The following is a 15,215-nucleotide window of genomic DNA, read 5'->3' on the forward strand; positions in this document are numbered from 1 at the left end:
GTGTGTTTGAGCTTTTGATTTTGCTATTGGATTAGGGACTTTCCGTTTTGAATTTTTCTTGGAGTTCAGTCATTTTGTAAATCTGTTCCTGATCGGACTAATTAAACAAGCATTCATTGAAAATGACAATAAAATCAAATTGAATAGCCTCCTCAAAATAAAAATATAATGTAATAAGTCCTTCAAATTATATTTGTCCGGCATCAGACATGGCAAGATAAGCATCGCCTCAAAACAAATAATAGTACACAAGACACAATGTAGAAAACTAAAGACTTAGCAACACGAACCCCACCAAAAACTGGGGGTGATCTCAGGTGTTCCGGAAGGGTAAGTAAATCCTGCTCCACATGTGGCATCCGTCGTGATGCTCGAGTTAATACAAACCAGTTAAATAGTGAGGCGATATGTGACCGCAAATGACCAATAAAAAATATCAAAGATCTATTTAAGGTCAGCTCTGTTTGTCGAGACGGAATTCGGTAGCTACGTTTAAATGATTTTTATTATAACTGGTTTTACAAGAGGAAACAAATTAACCATGATATATCATTTCATGATCAAAAACCACATAGATTAAAATGAAAAAAGGATCAAACATATCCATTTATACCGCATTCTCACGATTTGAATATGAATATCAAAATAAAGGCATATCATGAAGTCATTATATTTTGTGATGCTCATCATTTGTAGTTAGTAAACAGCAGCACCAACACATACAAAATAACCAAAATTATATACAAAATATACAAAATTATATACAAAATAACCACATAGTGTCTAAACACTTGCTTTGGTATAACATTTATTTGTATAATATTCATATATTACTAATATAATAAGTCTATTAATTCTATCATGTTTCTAGCCGAGTATAAATAAAATGTACATTACTAAACAAATTAAATACATGTTGGTAACACCAACATTTGAGAATTCGACGTAAAGATATCGCGCAACTGTATTCTGTATTGGCGTCATAAAACAAATGGTACAGAAAAACCCAAAAAAGACATCATGCAGTTAATGGCTGTATGTTTCAAATATTTATATGACCAATGTTATTTCACAAGGAATAAAGAAACGTTGCAAACAAAAGGAATGTAAACATAGGAGACTGTAATCTAACATGATCTAAAATGTTCTCTGACCTCTGATAAATCAATTTTAAAATTTTCTTTATCGTGAACAAAATGAAAGGATAGCATCCCCCTTAGTATATGAACTCTCTTTACAATGCTTCTCAAAGGTGATATCATCATACTTAGTTTTGCTATTAAAAACTCACATACATTCATGTTTTGGTGCGGTCTTTAATTGAAAAATTCCGCCAAAATAACATTAAAGAGGAAGTAAAATTTAGCAATTCAATTTAGTTATTCAATCAGAGCGTAGTCAAAATATGTGGTGTACACAAATAAAATTGATTTAGAGAGATATGATATTTAAAGAAATACACGGAATTTAACTGGGGTAAGATTGTTTTTAAACTGTAAAACAATATAATGAGAATTATAATGCATCCGAGTTCTTCATGCTTATTAAAAATACAGAAGAAATAATATACAGAACACAAAATAGTTGACACCCTTGACAATCATGTATAAAAACCTCTAATGACAACATTCGTGTGATTTAATCAGAAAGAGTGAAAACTGTGTTTATCCCTAAATAGATCTATTGTTATGGAAGTATTTTGTCGTATTCAAATTTTACACAGGTAACATGTGAGGTGGATAAACTTTTATTGTCAGAATTACCAAGGGTTAAATTTTTCTCATTACACCTATATATAATTTCTGTCTTTTTTTAAAACCCACAAAGGAATTATGTCACTGTGCAAGTACAACTGCACCTCAAATACAATTCAATTAAAGTTTATTCCCGGATAAAGTACATCAATGGTGTCTCAAGAATCTGCGCCATTTAATTTAATGATTAAGGAATATTGTCTTAAGACCTTTGCATGATCCTCGTAAGAGGTTCTATTGTAATTTTATATTCCTCACACTTATTTATAAGAAACAATGCAGTAAAGGATTAGACCAAAAAAATCATAAACAGAATTTAAAGTACGATGATTACGTTGACTGATGAAATACAATGAAGATATTTTTAAACCTTAATCACAACAGTTTGGTTTTGTTGTATTCATTCACTAGCAGCATTTTAACATAATTTTTTATGTCCATAGTGTAATTAATCATAATACTCCATTTAATACCTTTGGATTAGCTTGAATGATATGGTTGATCTTTTAAACATAATTGTTTAAGTGTGCCTTCTTCTTCATAATAAAATATTGTACTTTCTGTCATTTCTGATACGTTTCGTAAATTGGTTTGATATAACTACATCCGTTATCTATATTTGATAACATAACCAATTTCATAAAACTAAAACATAACAAGGATAATAGATAAATGTTTAGAATTTGCATTACTTCCTACAACCGTATCAAATATATGTGATTACTTATTCATACTAATCATAGCCAATACATCATTTAACCAACGTTCTATTAAAAGTATTTGAATTCGATTCGAGAACAAATGAAGTAACAATAGGGTACATTAAATCTAATCAAACCGTATAAATACATTAGTGCACTGTTACATACGTTGCACGTTGATTTTGATTTCTTTTAGCAATGTTACAAATTATTGGTTAATTTCAAATAGACGTCCATTGGTATCCACAATCTCATCACCAGGCTATATTAATTGCAAGAGTTACACATTCATTATTAATATACAATACTTCCTTGATGAAACTCGTTACTTGGGAAATAATTCATGGACGCCATATATTTATTGAAAATTTACACATGGCTTGGGCCGTGATATTCGAATTTTATCCTGATCGTTAGCGAGGGATAAAAATTAACGAATATCACGGCCCAGGCCATGTGAAAATTTACAGCAAATCCTTTGATCCCATGAATTATTTTGATTGAAATAGGACAAATACGGTCATTAAAAAACTGAAGCGAGGATGGGTATGCCATGTGTGTGTCTGTACTATTTTACTCATTGTTCGATAAATGTAAAAAAAATCAAATTAATCTGTAGCTTGCATGACTGGTTTTTTTAAATAACCGCTAGAAAAAATGGGATTGATTCTTTTATTCTCAAACCCAACATTTGCCATTTTTAATTTACATCTTTTTTCTCGTAAGCTACCGTCAAACTCACTTTTGACATTTGTAACCAAAGAGCCGACATGTTGACTTCCTGAAATCAGTAAATGTTCTCTAATGCATAAATTCGTTTTGTTATGCCTCAGAATAAAAATAAAGGTTCTGTAAGGTCCATTCAATAGTAATTTTTAACAAAGCGAAAACGACGTAGCATTTACACATATGTTACGATACATGTGGATTAACGTGGGAGGTATATTTTAACAGCCATTATTATGTGCATCTCGGAGTCTACGCTTAGTATAGATATATCGAGAATTTTATCACGGTGTTGTTTACAAAGCGAAAGAAGCACGTCATATTAGAATATAGGTTAAACATACATTTTTAGCAGTGAATCTGTGCTAAAAACATTTTTTTTGTTTGGTATTTTTGTTAGTGCACATACTGGACCTGTATAGTTTCTTTGTTTTGTTTACTAATTAAAAATATGAAATGCACCAGTGTGTCAATATTGTGTGTTGTTTCCAGACCAACGACTTAAAAAAAAATATAATTCAAGCTTTGGCCTTTTCAATCATCTTATCGTTGTATTTGTATACAATAAAATTTGCTACGAAAGCGAAACAAAATAGACCTGCAACGATGAAGATTTAATGACCCGTATTATTGTATTGTATGTGTGCGTATGCGTATGTGGTGGTTACAAAATCCTTACAAGTAGTTATACTAATTGTACATGCTGTACCAAATCTCTGTAATATATGAAAAGGTGAGTATCAGCATAAGTACGTGCTACTTTTAAGTTCACAAACACATTAAACATGATTCCTTGGAAGATAATGATGGGAAATAGAACTACCAGTGAATGGTTTTGAATCTTTAGGCATAGCACGTACCAAATAGGTAGTTTATCTTACAAATACATGTCTTATCCCCTTCTCTGATAGTAGGAAGTATAATGTTTGCTTATCCGTCTGTTAGCTCGTTATTCCACTCCACAGTTCAGTATAAGATAGTTTTCGTTAAAGGTTTTAGGTAGTTTACCATACATGTGTTGTTGTATCAAATTAAAACAAAGTACACAGTGTATTATGTGGGGAAATATATGCCAATAAAGGATTTAACCCAGATTTCAAAGTTCATGGAAATGTGATAATGCAGGTAGGGCCATGTATCATATGGACTCATATTCTTGTCCTCAATATTTTATAAAGTTGTTGATTTCTTAAGGTGATCATGTTTTATTCCATGAAAAATATGAATTACTGTGAATCTTTCAGAATGAGATAAGATGGCTACTAAAAATGCTGTGAATCTAATAACTGAATTGGAACGTCGATATTTGGAGTGTAACATATGCACAGAGTTGTTTGACGAAGATAAGCGTATACCAATGTTGCTTCCTTGTCATCATTCATTTTGTTTAGAATGCTTAAAAAGACTCAAAGGCCGAAAAGATCAAATTAAATGTCCAACTTGTAATGCTGTGCATAAAGTGAACAAAAACGGACCTATAGATTTCCCAAAGGATAACACTAGACGGGATTTGACGTCATTTTTGCAGGTTCATTCCGATCTAAATGCTTTCAAAAAAATGCTGTCAATGTGGAATTACCGCGGATGTTACCTATAAATGTCAGCAGTGTAATATAAATCTTTGTGAGATTTGTCGCTGTCAGCACGAAAAATAAAATAAAACGCACAATACAGTTGTTAACAAATCTGAGATATTACAAGAAGAAAATGTTGATGTTTGTCAGAATCCTCAACATGAAAAGGCAAAACTAAAACATTTCTGCAATTCTTCGAAATGTCAAAGTGTTCTTTGTCCCTCCTGTGCGCTAGATGAACACAGATATATCAATGAACATGTTCTTGAAGACATTGAAGATGCTTTCACAAAGAGGAAAAGAGAATTAGGAGATGACGTGAAATCTCTTCGAACAAGAATGTCAGGTGTCGAATTGCTAGTGGAAAAAGTTCTTAACAGTACTCATACACGAGAAGATAAAAAGAACGATTTTTGCAGTAACGTAGATGCCATATATAATAAAGGAATCAATGTTTTACAAAACAAAAAACAAAAACTTCTTGATGAATATAACATTACATTCCAGCAGGAAGACTTGAAAGCAGTTATAAGAAAAGCTAACTTAGACACTTTTCTACAAAATGCAAGTGAATGTTGCAGCCTCTCAGAACAATTGATAAACCGGAACAGCATGAGGTCGTTTTTGAATGTTTACCAAACAATAGATGTCCATGTGAAACGATACTTACATACCACAGTTAAAGATTCAACTGGTGACGAAATGAAAATCGAGAAAAAGATTAAGTCTGAGAATAATCTTGAATTAATCAACAGAAATGTTAAAAATCTAGAAATATCTGAGGCAGACGAAGTTATGCAAACGTTGATCGACAAGGACCAAGGTAGGTTACTTTTTAGACTTTATGTTTGCCGTCTTATCATTAATGAAAGATGCCCTGCTGAAATATTTAAAAATAGCATATGATGCATCTGATGAAACAAAATTAACTATTTTGAAGAGTCAATATTTTAAATAACAAAAAATTGCATCAAACAGTAAAATAATAAAATACCCAACTCCGAGGGAAATTCAAAACGGAAAGATAGTAATCAAATGGCAAAATCAAAAACTGAAACACATCAAACGAATGGTTAACAACTGTTATATTCCTGACTTGGTACAGGCATTTTCTTAGGTCGAAAATAGTGAATTAAACATGGTTTTGAATCTAGCTTAACTTCTCACTTGTATGACAGTCGCATAAAATTCCATCATACGGTGTGTGAACAAAACAAACAGACATAATAGTTAAAAATGTAAAAAAAAAGTAATACAGCAGTCAACCTTGTGTGAAAAATCTTAATCAATATGATATAAAAAACAAAGAATAGAATTGAGAATGGAAATGGGGAATGTGTCAAAGTGACAACAACCCGACCATAAAGCAGACAACAGCCGAAGGCCACCAATGGGTCTTCAATGCAGCGAGAAACTCCTGCACCCGGAGGCGTCCTTCAGCTGGCCCCTAAACAAATATGTATACTAGTTCAGTGATAATGGACATCATACTAAACTCCAAATTATACACAAGAAACTAAGATTAAAAATGATACAAGACTAACAAAGACCAGAGGCTCCTGACTTGGGACAGGCGCAAAAATGCGGCGGGGTTAAACATGTTTTTTGAGATCTCAACCCTCCCCCTATACCTCTAGCCAATGTAGAAAAAAACAAACGCACAACAGTACGCACAGTAAAACTCAGTTTAAGAGAAGTCCGAGTCCGATGTCACAATAGGAAACAAAAGAAAATAAACAAAATGACAATAATACATAAATAACAACAGACTACTAGCAGTTACTGACATGCCAGCTCCAGACTTCAATTAAACTGATTGAAAGATTATGTCTTCATCATATGAATATCAGGCACAATCCCTCCTGTTAGGGGTTTAGTGTTATACCATCATAAAATATATGAGAAGAACATAACCCGTGTCATGACAACAACTGGTTTTAGAATAAATATGTTTAATTTCGATGCAAAGACCCTATAAGGGAATCAATATTAAAGCCAAAATATGCAATCTTTAATGACCTGACAACAGTATCGTACCCCTTCTTAATAAGTCTGTTTAAAGGTTTTGTTAGCTTTTGAGGTGAATACTGACATTTTTGTGCTTTGTAATGAATATTACCATAAAAGATTGGATGTGAAATACCCGAACGTATAAGATGTCTGCATGTTGAGTTGTATTTACGAATGATGTCCTTATACCAATGATAAAATTTAGTAAATGTTTTGACTAGTTTATGATATCGAAAACCCTGGTGTAATAATTTTTCAGTAATACATAAATTTCTCTCGCTAAAATCTAATACGTTGTTACATACACGAGCGAATCGTACAAGTTGAGATATATAAACACCATAAGATGGTGACAAAAGAACGTCACCATCTAAAAATGGACAATTAACGATAGGAAATGAAAAATCATCTGTTTTATCATAAATTTTTGTATTAAGCTTCCCGTTAATGATATAGATATCAAGATCGAGGAAAGGACAGTGGTCATTGTTAGTACTAGCTTTATTTAAAGTAAGTTCAACAGGATACATTTCTTTAGTATACATACTGAAGTCGTCATTATTGAGAGCCAATATATCATCCAAAAGAAGTATTAAAAGGCAAAATAGACAAAACACAATAGCAAAAATGAAAGATAAGAATACAAAAATTTACCATAACACAATAGCACAATAACACAATGACGGGAGGTATAAGTACAGAGCCACGTCATATGTAAAAAAAAACACAATAAAACTATAAACAATGCACATTAGCAAAAATAAAACACGAGAATACAAAACTTTACCACAGCACAATAATAGGTTGACTAAAGTAAAACAATTCTAACGAAAAAACTGACGAGCTGATTTATGTATGTTAGGTATTATATTATACTTCCATTTTGTTAAAATAAAATCAGTAAATTTGGATAGAATGGTTGATATCAAGATAAAATTTAACTAAAGAAATGAAACTCTTTCTTCATGTCATTATGGAGGAGGTAAATATCGCTCAGTTGGTATATTGGAATTTTTAAAATCTGTTTCTATGTGATTTTAAAACTTAATACAGGTGCATAATTTAAATTTGTCTGCATCTTATATACGTGTATACTTGAAATACGATACGGAGCATCGAGACATTTGTGAACTTTTAGACTATTGACATTTTTCACAAAACAGTCGATTACGGAAAGAGCATAAACATTTGAATCTTAAATGCGCATAAGCATAAACTCCACCGACAAAAAAAGCACACAAAAAGAAAATCTTTGTAAAGCATTATTTGCATTTCTGTTCAAGGCAACACTTAAATCATAAAAATAGGCAATAACCTCATCGAAAATTAGTCAGTAATTACACCTTTATATGTTAAGGCGTGTTTGGGTTGACTGCTTTGTTTTCAAAACTTATAAAGCAAACCTATTAGATAAATCATCTCACTTCATATTCCATTACTTTTTTTGTATTTAACCTACATTTAAACTTAACAACCTTAACAATTCACAGTACCAAGTGAAATATCTTTGCTATACGTCAAAAGAACATAGAAGAATGATGTGTTTGAATAAGAAAACAAACAATATTCGTGCTACTACGTATGATACTATTAGAGATGTTTTTCCAAATTTTCTAACTTGTCCTCTATTTAAATTTCGTTCACTTATTTGTCACATCAATTTCAGTCAAATTAATTACTTTATTCATTTACGAAAAACAATGAAAATTCGCCTTACTGTTCACTGACACCCTCCTTAAGTTTTTGCTGAAAAGCCATGACGACAGACTTTATTTTTGGATCATTTTTGTCCATAACTTAAGAAAGAAAACCATTGTTTTGTGCAAGTTATCTTAGGAAGTTAGTCTTCAACATCTAACTATCTTTAGTCTGCCCCTCCACAAAACACTCAACTGAAACTTTTTTTAACTCTTGCAAATTCTCCCTGACAACCTATCTGACGACAGTTTTAAGTTAGCAAAAGGCATAACAGTTCTTTGAATGGTGATCATTAATGCGGCATTAACTACGATTCAGACAAAAATTGAAAATACTATTCTTTTTGTTTCAAGTACTACTTAAAGTGGAATTTTGAAATAATATTTCGTTATAAGCCGCCAGTGTTGGCCAAATTTGTCAAAATAAGCTCAAAAACATCGCTGATGTATTATTGACTTGCAATCCAAGTACTCAACCTTATTTTATCTATATGAATGTTACCTATACTTATACCCCTTAACTGGAGATAGGTTAAAAAATAAAATCACAAAAATACTTAACTCCGAGGAAAATTCAAAAAGGAAAGTCCCTTATCAAATGGCAAAATCAAAAGCTCAAACACATCACACAATTGGATAGCAACTGTCATATTCCTGACTTGGTACATGCATTTTCTTATTTAAAAACATGTTTTAAGCGTGTTTGGCTACTTAAAGAAAAAGAATGTCAACATTAAAAGTGAAAGCAATTGAACCATTTGATTGACTGATTCGATCCACAAAAAAATCATTCTGATACAGGTTAAAACGATGACTACCATATTTATATAATCTTTAATATAAAATCAAACAGAACTAGAAAAATCTTATTGCATATGCTCGCCATTAATTTATATTCATATTTATGTTTATATAGAATATTATGATGGTCGGCAGTATGTGCTTTGATAAGCATGCTTGCAAACAAACAGTACTGACTATTAAGATACATTTCATGGAACCAAAACGGTAAACAACCTGATCAAGAAATCCAAATCGAAAGACTAATGCATCAAGAGCTCAGACAAGCGGACATGGGTGTAAGAATCTGATGATGGGCGAAACCTTAAACGGGATCTTTATATACTATTACACGTGTTCAGATTAAGAAACGTATTATGGATGATTATACTGTGTCTTTTTCTATGCCTAGTTATTTATCATATATCGGTGCTACCGTTTGTTATAAGTTATAAAAGTATATGGCAACCGTGAGTATACAGATGTGAACAGTACATAATGTGTTCGTTTTGTATTTGTTTAACTTGGTTTTTTTATTAGTCTTCATAGTTTACGTAGCTGGGTTGTCTTTCTCTATCTTGGATTTTGAAATAGCAAATACTAATCGGTATAGATCTTTAATAAAATGTGCAAATTCCAAGAGCAGTACGTAGTTCATGTGCAAGACTTTTCATGATAATATAGAAAATTATGTGTTTTATCATTAATACTGCTGTTGTGAATTTGGCAAAAAAACGAGTCCAGATATACATTTTTTTTCTTTTCCTATCTGCAATCATATTATAAGAGCTATTAGACCCATACTTGTTATCATAGTTTTGACAAAATATTGATAAGAACTACATTTTTAAAAATATTTAAAAATCTATGGATTTTAACTTAGACCCCGATCTACCTTAAGTTATTTCATGAGATGAAAATAACGACATCACGTTGATTGAATTAGTTCAGTGTAAGTGCAAGAGTCATGTCAACCATACACATTATAGGTTTTGTTTTTGTATTCTCGCTTCATTGCACTGCTGTATTTTTGACATTTTTACCTTTTATATCATTTGTTTTGTTCACGCATTGTTGTCAATATAATGGAATTTGATGCGACTGTCATACAAGTGAGATGATTAGCTAGCTATAAAACCAGGTTCAATCCACCATTTTCTACATGAGAAAATGCCTGTACCAAGTCAGGAATATGACAATTGTTATCCATACGTTTGATGTGTTTGAGCTCTTGATTTTGCCATTTGATTATTGACTTTCCGTTTTGAATTTTCCTCGAAGTTCAGTATTTTTGTGATTTTACTTTTTTCAATTCAATGGAATTGACCTATGAATAACTAATGATAACTTTCCATTATTCAATTAAACATTATATTTGTTATCCGCTTCACTGATTATTATGTACCGCTCAATTTCCGAATAACGGAGGTTTTACATTGTTATGCCGACTATTTTCCGTTCTCTAGAAAAAAACAGGGATTTGCTATTGTTTTAGCAGTTCTTACAGAAGCTCCATTTGTTTTTGAAAACTAGTTGTGTCTGCAATTTAGTTTAATTTGTAAAAGAATTGTTGGCTTATATCAATTGGTATGGTTTTATTTCTTTTTTCCGAGGAAAAAGAACCATACTTTGCAAAAACAACTTTTTCAATAGTCTACCACCTCCCACATGTTTGTTTTATGACAAATATTCAATAAATGTCCACTCTTCTTTTTAAATTATGGTGCACAGTGTGTAGTTTTTACAAAAATTCCCTTTTGCAATAATTTATGTTTTTCGGGCGTTAGTGTACCTTTTCAGTTGTTGTTTTGAAAGCTATGCATTGTTTTCTTCCAAATTCTATTTGTCTGTTTCTAAGTGATTTGCTGACGTAATTCTCTCAAACAAAAGATCAATAAAAACATAGAACGCCATTGCAGTTAAGATTCCCATAGGGAAATTAAAAATGTGTCTTTTACGCATATAGAGAGTTTCAAGAAGATCTGAGATACGTGAAGCGTACTATATTTTGTTTTTAAAGTTTGCTGTTTGTAACAAATGCTAACACAAATGAAGACAAATCAATATTTTGGTTCACGAAAGCTGAGCTTGAGCCAGACTATCATTCATATACTTTAAAGATTTTCAAGATTTATTAAAATCTATAAATATAAATGCAATTCAACGTCGAAGATTGTAGTTGAAATACATTTAGGTACAATAATGCAAATTTAACACGTTTTTGTAACATTTGCATCAAAAGATATGCACAATCAAAATTCTTTTTATATGGAAGATAGGTTTGTTGCTGACAAGTCATACTCTGAGTTGGTGTGCATGCATGTTCAAATTCAACCACCATTTTGCATCTAAATAAGGCTAAAATGTTTGCACATTCCTTTTTTTCGTATAAATGCTTAAACTTTTTCAAAATGTTTAGAATTTAGGATTTGATAAAAAGTTCAGTAAAACGTGATTAAGTGGTAAAAGAGAGGAGAACGATAACAATGAAACATTCAATCTCGTAAGTGGAAAACAAATTGACAACTTTAGATAAAACACTACAAAAGATGAAAGGATAAACAACAGTTTACAATACACAAATCAGAACATAGGAAACTAAAGACTGAGCATCCGAACCCTATCAAAAACTGGTGGTGATCTCATGTACACTGAAGATTCCTTTTTCACATGTGATCCCGTTGTGTTGATTATGTAAGTACCAAACAGAATACATGAATCTATGTTATTGTATATTAGCCAATATTGTATTGTCTATAAATCCACAAAAAAATGCTCTATATATATCTCTTTAAATTGAATTCATAAGACGAAAAACTGTGTGAATGACCTTCCAATTAAAGTCCGTTTTCAGAGATAGAAAAGTATGTCTTATCGTCTCTTCACGATAAATATGGCGTTGTTTTTGTTTTTAAATCGTACTACTACGAAAGTCTTATAAACGAGTTAGGAATAAATGAGTACTCCGGTTATCCCACATACAAAAGCATATCATTAAGCAATCATTCATTTATAGTTGAAAAGTGCCGAATTACCGTTCCTATTTACTTTAATTTTTAACCTTGACTATTGAGTCCATTTTCGGTAATACACTTTTGGCGTGGCTATGTACTGATACATTCCGTCATTGTGTGATGGTGCCATGATAAATTTTGATTCTTGTCTTTCATTTTTGCTTATGTACTTTGTCTATAGAATGTCTATATGCTATTTTTCTTTTTCTTTTTATAAAAAGTTATTTGTTTTTAGAGGATTCAGATTAAAATAAAATTTTTACTGTTGTACTAAATTTTTTTACATTTTTACCTGTTGAGCCTGTTTGTTTTGCTGTCATATATATAATAGAATTATATGCGACTGTCAAATAAGTTGGAGGTTTAGCTAGCTATAAAATCTGGTTTAATATCTCTTTTCCTACATAAGGAATTCCTGTACAAGTCAAGATTGACAGTTGTTTTCCATTCGATTGATATGTTTCAGCTTTTGATTTTGTCATTTGATCAAGGAATGTTCGTTTTGAAATTTCCTTGGAGTTCGGTATTTTTGTTATATTATATTTTACACATCACTTTTTTATAATTTACATAAAACTCTCTTTATTTGCAGTTACAGAACTAAAGTTCAACACTCAAGTGATAAGTCAATTTGCATGTCGATCAGCTGATAATCAGACTGTAGCTACCAAACATTCAGGAAATATGACATGTGGTTCGGCTAAAAGACTGTATAAATATGAGGGAGTTTTTGCAAACACATCATTCCTGAATAAAACAGAGAGTTCTATAGAATTTTCTATTACATTTCAACAAACGTTTATGCTGTCGCTAAACTATGTTCAATTTCCAATTTTTGAATTGGGATTTACAAATGACAGCCTCAGCACACTATTTTTTTATCCAATATTATTTTCTGTTAGTGCTTTCTCTTGCCAAAATAGATTTAGTGTATGTCTTTTAACAGGCAGTGGAGTTTTGATTGAGAGTAAAACCATATTTAAAAGTGAATCTAATTCACGATATGTAGAAGGTCGATTTATACTGAAATATCGACCTTCTGAACATACCATTTTCCTTCTAGCTAAATCTCCCAAAAGCAAGACTACGATCGAGTTCCATAGAGTTCAGAGCATAAAATTCAAAGGCCCGTTGTGGCCGGTTTTTGCTGCATATGATTTTAATGAAATCGCGGTTTCAATCAATATCAAAACAAATGAGGTTGGGTTTGATCGTTATACATTGCACCAAAACTTATACATTTATAACGACAACAAAACGATGTCTAATAAAAATCTAAGTGGCACATATCAAAACAACAATTTTACAACTCCAATTATTTTGATGCGTCCTATGCAAATTGGAAACTCAAATGATTTTCAAATAATGCTTGATATTGATTTTGACGATTCAAATTGGGGTCATGTATTTTTTAAGATCGGCCTTCGTTGGGGAAAAGACGCAAGTTTTAAAGCAACTTTACTTTTAGAATGTTGGCTTTGTAATATGGGTTATGTTTTGGGTTTATATCGAACAATGGTCTGTCGGTTGGTAATGGTACCATGTTTATTTCAGTAGGTCACAATATGTTTTTTTTTTACATTACCACCAAAATGGTATTATTGAACTGTACGTACTTGATTATGAGTGGGGGTACAGCTATAGCTTAATTCAATTTGAGCCCTTTCGAAAAACGATTCCTGAATTTTATATTGAAAAAGTAGACGCAAAGGATATTGTTATATCTTCTAGCAGAACTACAAATATATGTTATCTAAAAAGAATGTGTATAATTTTATGTTTGGGGATATTCTTACTAATAGTTAATAATAGAACAGAGATTTATTTTCTATAAATAGTCATTGTTAACAATGAACATTTTTAAGGGAGATATATCATGGTGCTAACAGTTTTTTTCAATTTTCAGCTAAGAACAATGCATTTCAAAAAATCCTACTAGTAAATCAACTGGTTATTCCTATATTTAGGTAAGAAACTCATCATATATACCAGGATTAAAATTAAAAGATTATTCTTACCCCTACATACACATAAGAATTCATTACTTCAATTTAGATAAATGAATTAGGAATTTATTCTTTTTTTTTATATTATTGGATTACTTTCTATGAAAATTATTGTAACCCAGCAACAACATCAAGTTTTTTTTAGAAAAAATGTCAATTTCTCATATGCAGATGTTCACATTTTATAATGCAACGAATATACATTACCTGAATAAAATAAAGTTATTGTCAATAAAAAAAAATTGAATATGAAATTTATAAATGAACAGGAAGCAAAGATGATTATTTTTTTTGTATCAGAAGAAAATGATTGGTTATGCATACTTGAATTTAAAATATTCGGCTATGAGCGTTCCCGATAAAGGTGAATACAGAAAATCGATTCAAACGCATGCAATTTAAGGTGTTGTTTTTAATTTTCCATTCTGTTTACAGCACTGCAGATGAACAATCAGTCCCTAAAGGTATCATCAGATCAGTAGTCAGTACTACGGTACAGACATGATTTATAATGAGCTTCTTAGGTTTATAAAGAAACTAATATTCAACTAAAATAAAAAATAAAATTGACCTTAGAGAGTAAGGGGTTTTAATTTTAGGTCCTTTATAGTCATTTTACAAACAACTTTTTCTGTTCTTTCAATCTTTGACTTTTATGTATCGTGCCTTAGATGTCCAATCAACATTATTTAATTAAATAATCAGTACATTACGGACATTTTATCTGCAATAAGTAAAACTGGAATTCCAAATGCTCAGTTTCACGACAATGTGCGTTAAAATATAGATAATGATTATTTGTTTATAAAAATTAGTCAATATCGTTATACATGAATTTTTGTATTCGGCACATTTCAAACTGCTGACTTAGAATATTTTCATTCGTTTGACACGTTTTCGCCTATTTAAGAAAAATGTAATGTGTTAACTGTTTTTAAACAAAAATGAGACAG

The 15,215-nt window shown here is 31.2% G+C and overlaps 1 protein-coding gene across 1 annotated transcript; it reads left to right on the plus strand.

The window, feature by feature from the left end:
• Positions 1–4,300: 4,300 nt before the first annotated feature.
• Positions 4,301–13,850, plus strand: LOC127713975 (uncharacterized). The gene is made up of 3 exons (XM_052219926.1): positions 4,301–4,306; positions 5,263–5,578; positions 13,203–13,850. The coding sequence occupies exons 1-3, from the start codon at positions 4,301–4,303 to the stop codon at positions 13,811–13,813; spliced, it is 933 nt and encodes a 310-aa protein (XP_052075886.1). The 3' UTR covers positions 13,814–13,850.
• The last annotated feature ends 1,365 nt before the right edge of the window (positions 13,851–15,215 follow it).

Source organism: Mytilus californianus, unplaced genomic scaffold (assembly GCF_021869535.1).
Source record: "Mytilus californianus isolate M0D057914Y unplaced genomic scaffold, xbMytCali1.0.p SCAF_9, whole genome shotgun sequence".
NCBI classification, from domain to species: Eukaryota; Metazoa; Mollusca; class Bivalvia; order Mytilida; family Mytilidae; genus Mytilus; species Mytilus californianus.

Bases quoted from the DNA above. Each gene is read 5' to 3' on its own strand.
- LOC127713975 (XM_052219926.1), top strand. The intron at 5,579-13,202 runs GTAGGTTACTTT...GTCTTTTAACAG, and splicing joins GTTGATCGACAAGGACCAAG to GCAGTGGAGTTTTGATTGAG.